At 35.5% G+C, this 13759-nt stretch overlaps 1 protein-coding gene across 3 annotated transcripts in view; it reads right to left on the bottom strand.

Moving 5' to 3' along the window:
- CSMD3 (CUB and Sushi multiple domains 3) overlaps positions 1 to 13759 on the bottom strand; it is an 891194-nt gene that overhangs the window by 74174 nt on the left and 803261 nt on the right. For all 3 annotated transcript variants that reach the window (XM_045861257.1, XM_045861256.1, XM_045861255.1), the window contains 5 exons: positions 7552 to 7632; positions 6739 to 6852; positions 4234 to 4422; positions 3712 to 3858; positions 1028 to 1216 (listed from right to left, as the gene is read on the bottom strand). In XM_045861257.1, the coding sequence (XP_045717213.1) occupies positions 1028 to 1216; positions 3712 to 3858; positions 4234 to 4422; positions 6739 to 6852; positions 7552 to 7632 (720 nt within the window). The remainder of the gene's footprint in view (positions 1 to 1027; positions 1217 to 3711; positions 3859 to 4233; positions 4423 to 6738; positions 6853 to 7551; positions 7633 to 13759) is intronic.

Here is a 13759-nt window from a genome sequence, read left to right on the forward strand (position 1 = left end):
TATTGGAGATATTATCTTTTCATGAATTAAAAATTGCAGCTTAATATCTAAGATAAGCCATTTCAGGTGTCAGGTAATATCTATTCTCTGCTTATTTTAACTTGCTGTTGTTTAATTTTTCATTCTAATTGATTTTATTAAAATCAATTTTATTACATTTTATTTATTTCATCAAAATCACCTCCATTAAGCAGCCTACAGGTAAGAACCATCATTTATTAACTAAGAGCATGAACATTTTTTAATATGAGGATTCATAGTTGTCATATACACCTCCACATTGTGGGAAGGATACATCAGATTTAAAATTAAATTTCATATTGACAATATAATGTGATATGTTAAATATTTTAAAATTCCAGTGATTGATTTTCTTGATGCTGAATTTGTCTTTGTGACTCTACCTAGTGAAGAGACTAAACTGCTTTTTCAAACAAGACTTGGTCCAAAGCTCTAATAATGTGTCATTTGTTAATTTTGTTTTCAGTAGCAGAATGCAATGCTCAGACGGTGCCTCGATTTTTAACAAAATACAAATGAAAATGAAAGACATCTGTTGAGTTAGCTGAACAGTGAAAAAACAATGCAGTGACTATCTACATTGCCCTCCCCCAAAAGAGTTGCTCTGCCAGTACATTTCTGCGTACTCAAGAGTGAAAGCCCTCAGTGCTTGCCCTCTCTTATCCACTCCATTCTTCCTTAGATGCACAGTGCCACCACCTCCAGCTCAGGGTCGACCACGCTCTGACAACAGAGTAATGGAAGTGGTGGATGTATGAGCAGGGTGTGTACAACAGTGGATAGAATAAAGGCCTAAATCACATGACAAATGAAGAATTTAAAAAGATATATGTCAAATTCTCCTTACATTCATCCCTCTGTATTTTTAAGCCATATTTTCATGAGAGGCAGCTATAATATGCTTCTGAATTTCTATAACTCTGGAAATTACAGTAATCCAATTTTTTTTAAGGAAAAAGAAAACTTTTATTAACGTGTTTATCCTTTCATGAATAAGACACTTTACCTTGACAGGCAGGAACAGGTGCATCCCATGCATGATACCCATAGGAAGACTTTCTGCACACGGCACTGCTTTTTCCAACAAGCCGGAACCCTCGATCGCAGGCCCAGCGGACCATGCTATTAAGCTGTCCGCCCGTCTGGCTGATAATGTATCCATGAGGCGGGGATTCCGGTGTACTACAGTAGAACGCTTTTCAAAAGAAAAAAGTATCACTGTATAATTAACAAATCTGCAATGCCTTACAACCCAGTTATAAAAACTTCTAAGTGAAGACCAGTATTGAAAAAAATAGGCTATCTATATAAATTTTATTTTATATGAACATTGTGTTTTTTTCTATCCTCTTGACAATCTGACATAGCTCTTATGACACACAACTGTCTCTGAACTTACTTCTTTTATTTCTTATTGTCACCAAAGATGCCCTCTAAATGGAAATATATCCTATTTTCTTTTTTTAAAAGATTTTATTTATTTATTTTAGAGAGGGAAGGGAGGGAGAAAGAGAGAGAGAGAGAGAGAGAAAGAGAAACATCAGTGTGCAGTTGCTGGGGGCCGTAGCCTGCAACCCAGGCATGTGCCCTGACTGGGAATCGAACCTGCGATGCTTTGGTTTGCAGCCCGAGCTCAATCCACTGAGCTACACCAGAGCTACATTTTCTTAATGCCAGAGAGGTACAGAATCCCTGCAAATATTTCGGTGACTTTGGGGTGTGAAGACCACAGCCTGGGTGAGCATATTTGAGAGCGTGTAGTTACACTTCACTGTGGCCTTATCTCCAGACACCTACATCACTTTAGATCATGCAGTTAATGTTGGTTCACATTTAAAAATGATCCCCTCAGTCCTGTAATCTTTTCTCTCAGTTTATTAAAGGGTTCCCATGCTATCAAGAGGGCTTACAAATGGTGACAAAAATGTCAATAAAATAAAACCTTTTTCATCTTCTGAAGTCTGAATTGCCACCAGATAATGTCAAGTGGCTTTTTCACGTACGTGTACTTTGAGACCGACTATTCAGCCTGGCAGGATCCATTTAGCTTTTGAGACGCCAGTGTATACATCTGAGAAAAATGAGACTTCAGGGGTGAATGGTAGGAAATAGATTGGACTTGGAATATATGTGTCATAACCTGTCACTTCTAAAGGAAAAACATATGTTTATTCAATATGTCCAGCTGTTTGGGGGTTAAAAGTGGTGCTCTCACTGTATTTTTACCCGAATGTGTCATAAATTTCAAAAACATAAGGATTTATTCTAGAACTTGGCAATCTAATGCTTATAATGATTTGATTTCAATGGTTTCCCTTTAAGTTACTCTGGTCTTTAAAAATACAATTTAATGTGCTGACTTTTAAATGACATCTTTGGGCATGACTTTAATAAAAAGGCATTTACATTGTTCATATGATAGAAACATAGATCCAGATATAAAATATCTTAAGGAACAATGCATATATTATGACTAGATAATATATTTCAAGTTTTTAAACCATTTCTCCTTTGCAAGCCCAAAACATTTTTTTAACTTTATAGAAATCTACTTGGTGATAAAACTTGCATACATATTAGTAATATGATCTTAATGATAAAATGCTTCTAGTATGTAAAAGAAAATTGTTAATAAGTTAAAATCAAACTATCATCATATGGTTTTAAAATCAAAGTAAATAGACAAAAATTGTTTTATTTACATAGTTATGCAAATTAGTCTAGATGAGTGAAATTTGAGAGTATATTTTTAGAACCAAAATTCATAACTCATATAAGCCTCTGACGAGAATTGAGTTGCAATTGCTTATAAAATATTCATTAAAGTAATTTTCAGTTGACTGAATTAGCAATGACCCATGGCTTGGGGAGATGTGACCCGAACACTGAATGGAAAGAGATGACCTATTGGTTCAGAAGTCTTGCATTATTGAACACATGACACATGATATGAATTAGGATGGCAAACAAAAACAAAAGGAAAGAAAGAAAGGAATACAACTTTTACATAACAGAGACCTATTTATGTACACTTAATAAGAAATTACTAACTCAGAATAGGTACACCTTATAAACAAAAAGGCACTTATAAAAAGTTATTTCATGTTGAGATTAAGTATTTCCAGCCCACTTCTTTCTAAATATTATTAAATGAAAAAACAGTAAAACAAAGATTTATTTCTTAAAAAACATTTTAAGTGATATACTAATTTTCTTTCAATATTTAATATTGAAAGTAATATTTAGCAAGTATTGCAAAGTGGTGAATAACATGAAAACAAATTAAACAATTGTATGTTTATCTTTTGTTTAAAATTGTCATTTAAAGAAAGTCTCAAATAGATCAGATATACACAATTGAGAAACACTATTGACTTTTTGTGAGAGTTCCAGGGAAACAAATTTACTGAGAAAAAAAGCATTAAAATATCAGAGTTTAATTGATGATTAATTTAGATACAAATATCCTAAGTTTAATTTTTTCCAAAGACATATGACCAAGTTGTAGAATTATTATCTTTATAATGAGGAAACAGACAGAGAGGATACATAAATTGCTCAAGAATCATCAATGGAGGAAGTGTGATTTAAATTCACGTCTAATTCCATAGTGTTGGTGTCCGCGCTCTTTCATCACAGCCATAGTGAGGACAGAGATGAGATCTGTATTGAAGTTTAAGTATCACATACCTATGTATCTTATCCGGAAGCCTTTCTTGTTATTGCCATGATCTGCTGACCACTGAAGAAATACTTCATGACCGTTGCTTGTTATATTAAAAGCAGAAGAATAGTCTCCGCTGAGGGAAATAAGCACTGGACTTTGAATACTTGGTCCTTCAAAAAGAAAATAAAACAATTTAGATACAACTGAATAATTATCTTCCAACTTATCTTCAGCATTTTATATCTTTAGAACGGTGTTAAATATGGTTAAATTGCTCCACAAGCAATTTAACTCATCAACAACTTAAATATAATATAAAATATTTGTTTTATACATTTTAACTTCCTAGCTAGAGAATCTACAATTTGTGCAATAATAACTGAGTTAACTACAATGTTCATATGGTATATAAGCAAAGTTGACAGTGATATTCTAGAAATATAGCATAAAATAATGTAGGTTGTTGTTTACACTGAAGGTCTGTGTGTACAATAAATAGTTGGGGCTGAAATTATGAATATCCAATAAACATAACCCATGGTTACCATCATACACCTGAAGAACATCAAATTCCTTTTCTGTCTGGAAGAATTCTACAAACATGCTGATATTATATCCCTTTTCTACTGAAATGCTCCAGGCACACATCTGAAGATTGGGGTAACTGTCAGGATATCCAGGGCTCAGGATGACTCCCGTGGAATCAAGTCGTAATTCATTAGCAGGGCAGAGCACTGGCACAGAAAAAGATCATTATGTAAGATTAGTGTTTTAGGCTTATATAAAAACTGCATTTTAAATACTGGATACTCTGCTTTCACATTCAATACTAGAGAAATATAAAAGGATACCTTAAATGATGTGTTAGAAGACACAACTTATATTAAGCTTGCATTTCAAAAAATGGAAGAATGGCCTAAAAATTTAAGGTATGGATTTCCATGTTTTTTACCTTTCTAGACAGTAAATAGATAAATAATTAAAATATGAGACATCTAAAGGGCACAGTCTTGCAGATTCATCTGGATGAAATCCATATATTTAAACACCAAATGTAATCACTCATTATATTTCAATTATATAAAACTCTTTGGAATACACCACATTTAGAATTGCTTTCCATATTTTAACCGTGAGATAGGAAATTAAAGAGGATCTAGGAAAAGAATAACAAAAATGATGCAGTATCATTTAGAAAAAGTAAAAAAAAAACATAATAATAATAATCAAGTAATTTAAAATAGACTAAAAACAATGCAGATTTCTTTTAAAATAATCCAATCCGATGACTGTTTCAGCAAGCTTGCGAAGTAACTCAAACAAAAATGTAAAGTAAGCTTTTTAGCGTAAGTATCTGGTCAATTATTCAATATAGCAACTCAGCATGGACTCATTCTGAGGGATGATTTATTAACTTTTAGCTCACATCTGATGTTATTATGAGACAACAATTTATTGTCTTGTATTCTCCACAGCAGATAGAATAAAAAGAGGTGCAATTACTAATCTATAGGAAATTCTGATTTTTAAAATTAGATATTGAAATTCTAAAAGATTAGTGATTGTGACATAAGTAGGTTATGCAAATATTTTATTTTAATTTTTAAAAAGTATTAAATTGAGATCCAAGTATAAAATAAAAAAGTTCTGCCCTCCAAGAGAGCACTCACAATGTAGTTTGCACATTGTGGTCAAGAAAAAAATCCTGGCATATAACTGCTCATTCATGCCTTCCTGCTCCACCCAAGTCCTTTCCCCTGCATGATCTCCCAAAAGCTGAGGCTCTGTCTTCCCCATTCACATATCTAAACATCTATACTGAATCCTAAATAATTTACTGTAAACAATAAATACATATATACAAGAGAGTTGTATATAAAGAAGGAAGTTGAATAAATGACATCTAAATATCAGGAATATATATGATAGATTTCAAAATATCCAACCAACTTTGAGATGTTCTAAAATCATGACTAAGAACAAGGCAAGTTCTCATATTGGCACTGGTTTATACCTCCAAACTGTTTTCCTTTTTGTTACTGTAAAAGCCCCTTATGAAAATCCTTCCTTCTTTTCGTAAGAACTCCAATGACACAGAAAATCAAAACTTAACTCCAACTTTTAGCAAGTTCGATATAATAAACAGAGCTTTTGTTGTAGGCTTATAATAACAGTAAAGATAGTGCACAGGAGACAGGTTTTCATTCCTCAGAAAGAACCTCAATGAAACAAATAATCCAAGAACATCTAATTTTATTTGAATCAACCAATATTGATAAATAGTTACTATGGGTGATGCTATTCTGGATCCTAGAAGCTACACACATGAACAACACGTGATTTCTGAACATCCCAACTGCTGCACGTCATTCAAATCCATCATTGTCTTGCCCTTCAGCATGGTGAATTCCTCATAGTCCACACACTACTGTTCTCCACTTCTGTGTCTTTACATTCGCATCTGTCCCTTGAACCACACTTTCCCCATCTCTGCTCTAACAGAGGAAGTCTCACTTGTAATTTGGAACTCGTGCCTCAGGGGGCAATGCCTCCACAAGCTTTCCTTTCCCCGTTGACAAGTACACATGATATGATTCTACAGCCCTCTGTCATAGCCCTTGTGTTATGCTGCCTTCCTAGTAGGGGCTATTTATAAGTTGTTTTTTGTTTTTCCCTTAGATCCTCAAACTTGACAGGCGTTCAGTAAAGTTTAATGAATCAGTGGTTAGATCAGAAACTACTTTCAAATTAAGGCAATCAACATTGAGCCTTTATTTAAAGTGATGTATCTTATTTTCCACCTTTTGGCAAAAATAATTTAAGGAGGTTGAACTGACTTTGGATAAATTAGAAAAATTAAAACTTGGAAAAATAGAAAAAATGTTTAAAGTCAAATGTGAGAAATAATGGAATTAAAAAAGAATACCATATATGAGTTGCATAACTGTTAACATTATTGCTAGTTAAATATTAAGTATTTAAAATTATTCCTGGTATTGAGTTAAACATAAAACAAATATTTAGAAATAAGTAATCATAATAATCGGTACCTTGGCAAACCGGAGGTGCTCCATCCATCTGGAGTCGTTCTCCTAATCTGCATGTCAGAATTGCATTACCCACCAAGGTAAACCCTGGAAGACACTGGTACCTGATAATATCACCTATTAAAAGAAAAGAAAAGAAAAGGCAGAGGGGCATCAGAGGCTTCTGATGAGCAACAAGGTGAAAATTAACAGGTGTTTCTAAAGCAACAAAAATGCCTATTAATTTTGAATCAGTATTAAAATTCTATTAACTCTAAGTAGGGCTGATATTCAAAATATTGAACTACTAGTACTTCACAGGCACTGATCAATCAGTGCCAAAGCCAAGAGTAGATGACCAGTAAAACTGTACTGTGCATGCCAGTTGGAAAGAAACAGTAATAAAGTAATAATCTGGTTGGTCCAGGTAAGATACTCATTAAAAATGTATGAAACAGTTAAAATTATTCTTAGTTATTGCTTTTACATTAAGATTAGATTTACATTGGTCATGGATATTTCCTTACATTTATCAACCAAAATCAATGGGATAATAATAAAAGTTTTTTACGGCAACATTATACAGTTATGTGGTTTGAAATCCCACACTGTTGTCTAATTGTACATCCTGGAAATACAGAATTCCTTTTCCTTGTCTTCTATCTAGTCCCCTTGCCTCTTTTCACTGCTGTCCATTCTTAAGAATTCTAAACATTTCCCATCAAAGAGGGAAGATGGTCTAAGGCAGGCTGTAACTATTCTTTATTTTTGTTTATTTTTAAGCAAATAGCTTTGTTAACAGTGCGGTTGCTTTGAAAGTAATTTCAGAGACATTACCTATTTCAAATTCATCATCTTCTGTCAAAATTTCAGCATTCGGTACGGGTGGTGGAGGTTGGCACACTCTTAGTTGATAGGCTAGGAAAACAGACAATGTGTTTATTCCTTCTCCAAGCAGCTGTATTTACTCCAAGTGCCTGGCACACAGTCACAACAGCAAACAAGTACTCTGCACTTACTCGAATCCAGGAAATATTATCAACACTTCACTTACATTAATTATATTAGCCCTTATACAATTCTATTTATTTTATTACTCAGTTTATGTAACTATTTTTATAATTATTCCCATTTTATAAAAGAAAAAACTATTAAAATTAAAAATTGGGTCTACATCACATAGCTATAATGTGGTAGAACTGGAATTTAATCAATCATTTCCTTGATCAAAGCTTTTTTTACTAGAACTCCTTTTTTAATTTCTTTTTTAAATATATAATCTTTATTATATTTATTTCCAATACCATTTAGTCCCCTTAAACCGCCTCTCCCCAGGAATCACCTTTAAAAAATATACTCTTGTTCACTCAAGAAACACATATTAGTCAGGGCACATGCCTGGGTTGCATGCCACGGCCCCCAGCAACCGCACATTGATGTTTCTCTCTCTCTCTCTTTCTCCCTCCCTTCCCTCTCTAAAAATAAACAAATAAATAAAATCTTTAAAAAAAGAAAAGAAACACATATTAACTATTATAATATTTGAATAAAAATGTGTTTTATATGCTTAATTTTATCACTTAAACATAGAAGTTATTTATACACCTCGGTGCTTAGATGTGACAGGTAAGACTTAAAGAACACAGGGACTCGTCTGTGGTCACACAAGCAGCACAGAGCTCGCCAGCACCACCTCGTATATCCCCGAACTTCAAAGCCCATCCCTTCGGTGTTTTCCCTATCACACTACAGTTATTATTACTAGAGTATTGAGGTACATCAATTAGACCAGTTAATGAAGACTCCTGTAAAAGCAGATGAATGAGATGAATCTTGAAAGATGAGAAAGAGCCCTGACTGGTGTGACTCAATGGGTTTGGCATCCTCCTGCAAACTGAAAGGTCGCAGGTTCAATTCCCAGTCAGGGCACATCCCTGGGTGGCACGCCAGATCCCTCTGGGGGGTATGGAAAAGGTAACTGATCGCTGTTTCTCTCACACATGGATGCAGCGATGTTTCTCTCTCTCTTTCTCCCTCCCCTCCCCTCTCTCTAAAAATAAATGAATTAAATATTTTTTAAAATGCATAGTATATTTCCAGTTCTGAAAGGTAATCATGAACATAAGAGCATTTCAGATGTAGGAGAAAACAAGCAAAATTTGAGCACCGATTCATCATCAGATAACAACAAAAAACATTTATAAGAGGTTAAGAGTAATAAACTTCCAGGTTACTAAGAACAAAGAAAGAGAAAACAATTTCAAAATGCAGATGAAGAGGGACAAATCAAGGGAGATTTGTTTCAATATCAAATCAAATAGCAGGATATTTCTTTCAATATCCTGCTGTAAATGGTTGTCTGTCTCTTCAAACATCTTCCTTTCAGTGCTTTAACCTGTTTATAAAAACCCTCGCTGTGCAGGGATGTTCCTCTGCAAGTAAAACATTGCTCTACACAGACAGAGGAGTTTCTACTGAAAAGAAAATCGCTGGGAAACAAGCTCTGGTCAGAGAAGCATAACCTAGATTTTTCTTTTTAATTGTTGTTCAAGTACAGTTGTCTCCATTTTCACAGTTGGGAGTAACATTAGGAATTTTGAAAATCATATTCCTGAATTTAGACCTTAAAAGGGATACGATGGTCAAGGTAACAGGTCACTGTAAGACATACTAAAGAGTTGAGAGAAAGGGGAGGAGACACAGAGAGACTTAACATGGAGCAATTCTTACCAAACTATGCTTCTGAGAAAAACATTTTGTCTGATCTTACCATAGAGCAGAGGTAAACTCAGAAGTTAGAGAAGTGCAGAGATGCCCGTATGTATATTATTTTACTTTTGTTTGACTATAAAGTTAGTTTTAATTTTCATGCTAATCATCTTATTGTCTTATTTAAAAAGAAGCACATTTTTATCATTGATGAGCCCATGACTATTGCAGCTTCAGAACATGCTTAGAATGACTCAGGTAACTCAGCTGCAGAGTTTATAGGACCAGAGTTTGTAAATTATTATTAATGAGGAGTGTGATGTACAGGGATATGTCATTTTCCCAAGACAGCACAGGTGCTATGAGCTAAATTCTATCTAGTTCTCTGCCATTTCTGATCACCAACACTTTCACAAACTGTTTCCAGAGCCAAGGGACCGCCGTGGGGTCATGGAGGGGTCCTAATGTCCTTCTCTCCCACCTCTATGTCAGTGGGACCAATTCTACTTTCATCAATTTTATAGCTTTGGATTCTGAATAAACTTTCCTTTGAACAAACTTTCTACCATCTTCACCTAAGTGATTCCATGGATTTCTTCACTTCGAGTATGACTTCAAGTTTCAAATCCCAAATTTACATTACCGCAATAGGCATTTCTTCCGAGCTCCTGACTGCCTACCTCCCCTTATCCTTTACTGTTATTTTCAAATCATAGAACTCTTTTATGGCACATGTAATACTGCCTTATTTCAAAATCTATAATTGTTCATCTGTTGGCTTGCTTGTTCATTGTTTGTGTCTCTATCTAGACTTTAAGTAGCATGAGGGAGGTGACTTTTTCAAAATTAAGTGAAGAAGATAATGGGGAAAAAAACCTTTGTGTCTTTTTCTTTAGACTTTTGAAGGCAAAGAACTACAAAAAGTTAAATCATAAATGGCTTCCAGCAATTCTATTTTCTAAACCTTGTCAATTTCTACTAGTTTGTTTGTGAAAATAGGTCTAAAATTTTCCCAGTGTTCTATTCCTTCTTGTTGCCAACATCCTGGTGTGAACCCCTATCATTTCATACCTGTCGTACTGGGTTGAACACTATTCCCTAAAATGTATACCTTTCTGGAAACCTCAGAATCTTATAGGGAAATAGGTTCGTTTCAGATATAACAAACGGAGGTCAGATTGAATTAAGGTGAGCCCTTAAACCACTAGGAGTGACCATTATAAAAAGAGAGGAGTTAGAGATGGACACACAGGGAAGTAATGTGATGATGGGGACCAAGAGTGGAGTGATTTATGTGCAAGGTAAGGAATGCCAGTGTTGCCTGGCTGCCCCTGAAGCTACCCACAGCCTTCAGAAAGAGCATGATCCTCCCGAGACTTCTTCACACATCTACTTCTGTGTCTTCACACTTCTAGCCCCCAGACCTGGGAGAGAAAAACATACTGTTTTCTTAAGGTACCCAGCTGTGGTGCTTTGTTACAGCAGCCCTGGGAAACTAATACTTCTATATGATGAAATCAATCTGCAGGATGTTATCTGGTTTCTGTGTCTTTGTGGCATAACCCTTCCCATGGACGAGCAAAGTGGTGCAAGGGAATTAAGACAGTATTTACACGAAATCCACTGTGTTCAAAGGAGCCGGCGAATGTGAAACCAGCAAAGACAAAGGTCAGGGGGTTAGGGGCTAGGGTGAGAGAGAACCCAGGACAGTCTATGGGCTGAGTTCAGGACCAGTTTATTTTAATTCGAGGCCAGTGGGAAACCTGTGAAGAGTTTGAAGTCTGGGAGTAACATAATCAGATTTCTCCTTTTAAAAATTGAATCCCGCTGCAGTAGGAAAAAAAATATACACTGTTGGAAGGGGACAGGCAAACGTGTTCACCCAGACTCTACACTGTAGCAGGTGTTCAATAAACACTTGTTGATTGAGTCTAAAAAAAAAAACAAACCTCATATGTGTCCCCAAATGACTTGACATTAAATTAAAAGTCTTGGCTATGACCCCCAAGAACATTAAATTAAAAGTCTTGACTATGGCCCCCAAGGGTCTCTAACTTTGTTTAATAAACTGTAGCCCCAACTATTAACCAGTTTATATCTTTAGCTGTAAACAACAAAAAAATAGGTAGTTCCTCTCTGCTTAAAACTGAAGTACCCTGATTTGTTATGTCACCCAACTGCAATGCCCTTCTCTCCTCACAAAAAGATGTTAAACTGCATCTCTTCACTTTTTCCCAAAAAAAGTGTTTGAAAAATCAAACCTGTCCACAACCTCACCCTTACCATGGTCTCTTCTATCCTCTAATCAGCATAGCTCTCCAATGGTTGCTAGTGTAACATTTGATAGTGTGGCTAAAACCTTATGCTCTATATAGCTTTTTAGATTTATTTTGCTTTCTTTTTTTTTTACTTTTTTTATTGTTCAAGTACAGTTGTCTCCATTTTCCCCCTATTTTGCTTTCTTTGAAACCTATCTTCCTTCCTCATTTTAAACTTTATTCTCAGATGACTAAAATAGAGACATTTTCACTGCTACCTAGTGTTAACTTCTTACAGTTATTATGTTTCACTTGTCTTTATTTCCACTCTGCCAATTATCACAGTCTGTAAGAATGATCTGTTTACTGTCCATTTTCTTTCACTAGAATGTAAGCTGTGTGAGAACAGGTGCTTTCGCTTATGTTGACAACTTCGAACTCCTAGGGGCATAATACAGTAGATAACATAGCAATGATCAGTAGTTATCTGCTGAGTGACTGAGTTCTAGAGAAATGAAAAACTACATGGTGCATGAGTAAATCACATATAAGTAAGTACTTTCTTATGATATTGAGCATAAATTCTGTCCAGACTCTGGATTTCAACATCATTTCTAAGGCTGACAAATGGAGACATTTGGGGCAAGTTGCCTCTCTTCTGCCTCATTTTTTTCTCGTTTGTAAAACAGTAATGATAATGGTAATAATTTTATGGCACCTCCAAGGATGGCTATGAAGACCAAAATGTTTATATATGCAAAGCACATGGAGCAGCGCCTGGCACATAGAAGCACTGTGTATGCGTAAGCCCTGATTATATGAAATTGTGGCATTCCATTACTTCCAGATAATTGGTGTTGAGAGATAAATAAAAACATTTGGTAAAATATTAATACTTTCTGTCTATCCCAAGTTTTGCTTTTATTCATGAAAGACATTTGGATCTGGCAGTTACTGAAATGATTACGAGCAAAGGTTGGTCACATTATCCCTGTTGGCGGGACCAGGCTGTAATAAATAAGGCAGCAGTCTGAGGAGCAATGAATGCCTCAGATGTGTCTCACTGAAGGCAATAGTGGGGAATTAAGCACTGTGGCTTCACTTCTCCTTCTGGTGATGCTTCTGTCAAGCTAGTCACCATCGCTGGGAAATATATATCCTCCATCTTGTGTTGGTTAGTAACAGTTCTGTGTGCAAAACAGCCTAAGCTTCTGTTTACCCTGGAAGCTTGCTACTTGTGTTTCAATCTCTGTTCTGCTAGCTCTGTGACCTTAGGGAAATTGCTAAGACTCAGTGATTCAATTTTCTCATCTGCAAAATAAACACAGAACCAAGATTGAGTTAATAGATTGTAAAGTGCTTAGAACGGTGCCTGACGCCTACTTCAAAGGGAAGCACAAGCCTTGTGTGTCGAAGGTTAACCTGAGCCCAGCTGCTGTGACGGCAGCTGTGTCCCGAATGCAGAGACCTCAATCCGAGGTGACCCCATGCACAGCCCCGAAGCCATTCCAAGGGCTAGTACACACGCAGCTTCCCAGAACACATCAAACAAGTCATTTTGTTTCTACTCTGATTTAAATTGACTATGCTTTGGAAATGCTGAAACTATTTATTTATTTTATGTTGATGCACAATACATTATACTGTGATGTAAAATCCTTGAGTTTAGCAATGTATTTTAGAGTCCTGCATAATATATGCTGTATGTGTCTGTGGTCTCAAAACTGCTAGCACAATGCCCTGGAAATCGTATTCGATACATACTACCTGATAACTAATTGAATCAAAACATGATTGCATCCTGTATAATGCATATACTTTGGTTACTTTGGAAGACAATAAATAGGTTTAGGATGAATACGCCCAACACTGTATACGTTAGAATCAAAAGTTTTTTTATCTGAAAGTCACTGGGTAAATCACCTATCCTGTTTGCTTTATTTTGCTGCACTAGAGGAAGGAGGAGACCTAACGGAGTGGAGTGAGCCAGATAAGGTCACACACCCAGTTATGGGCACAAGGGAAATGTTTAAATGAAATTAGTGTTTGGTATGAAGTTAAAGCAGGTTTAGCATTAA

The sequence above is a fragment of the Phyllostomus hastatus genome, unplaced genomic scaffold, assembly GCF_019186645.2.
Source record: "Phyllostomus hastatus isolate PE091 unplaced genomic scaffold, TTU_PhHast_1.1 phas_scaffold_21, whole genome shotgun sequence".
NCBI classification, from domain to species: domain Eukaryota; kingdom Metazoa; phylum Chordata; class Mammalia; order Chiroptera; family Phyllostomidae; genus Phyllostomus; species Phyllostomus hastatus.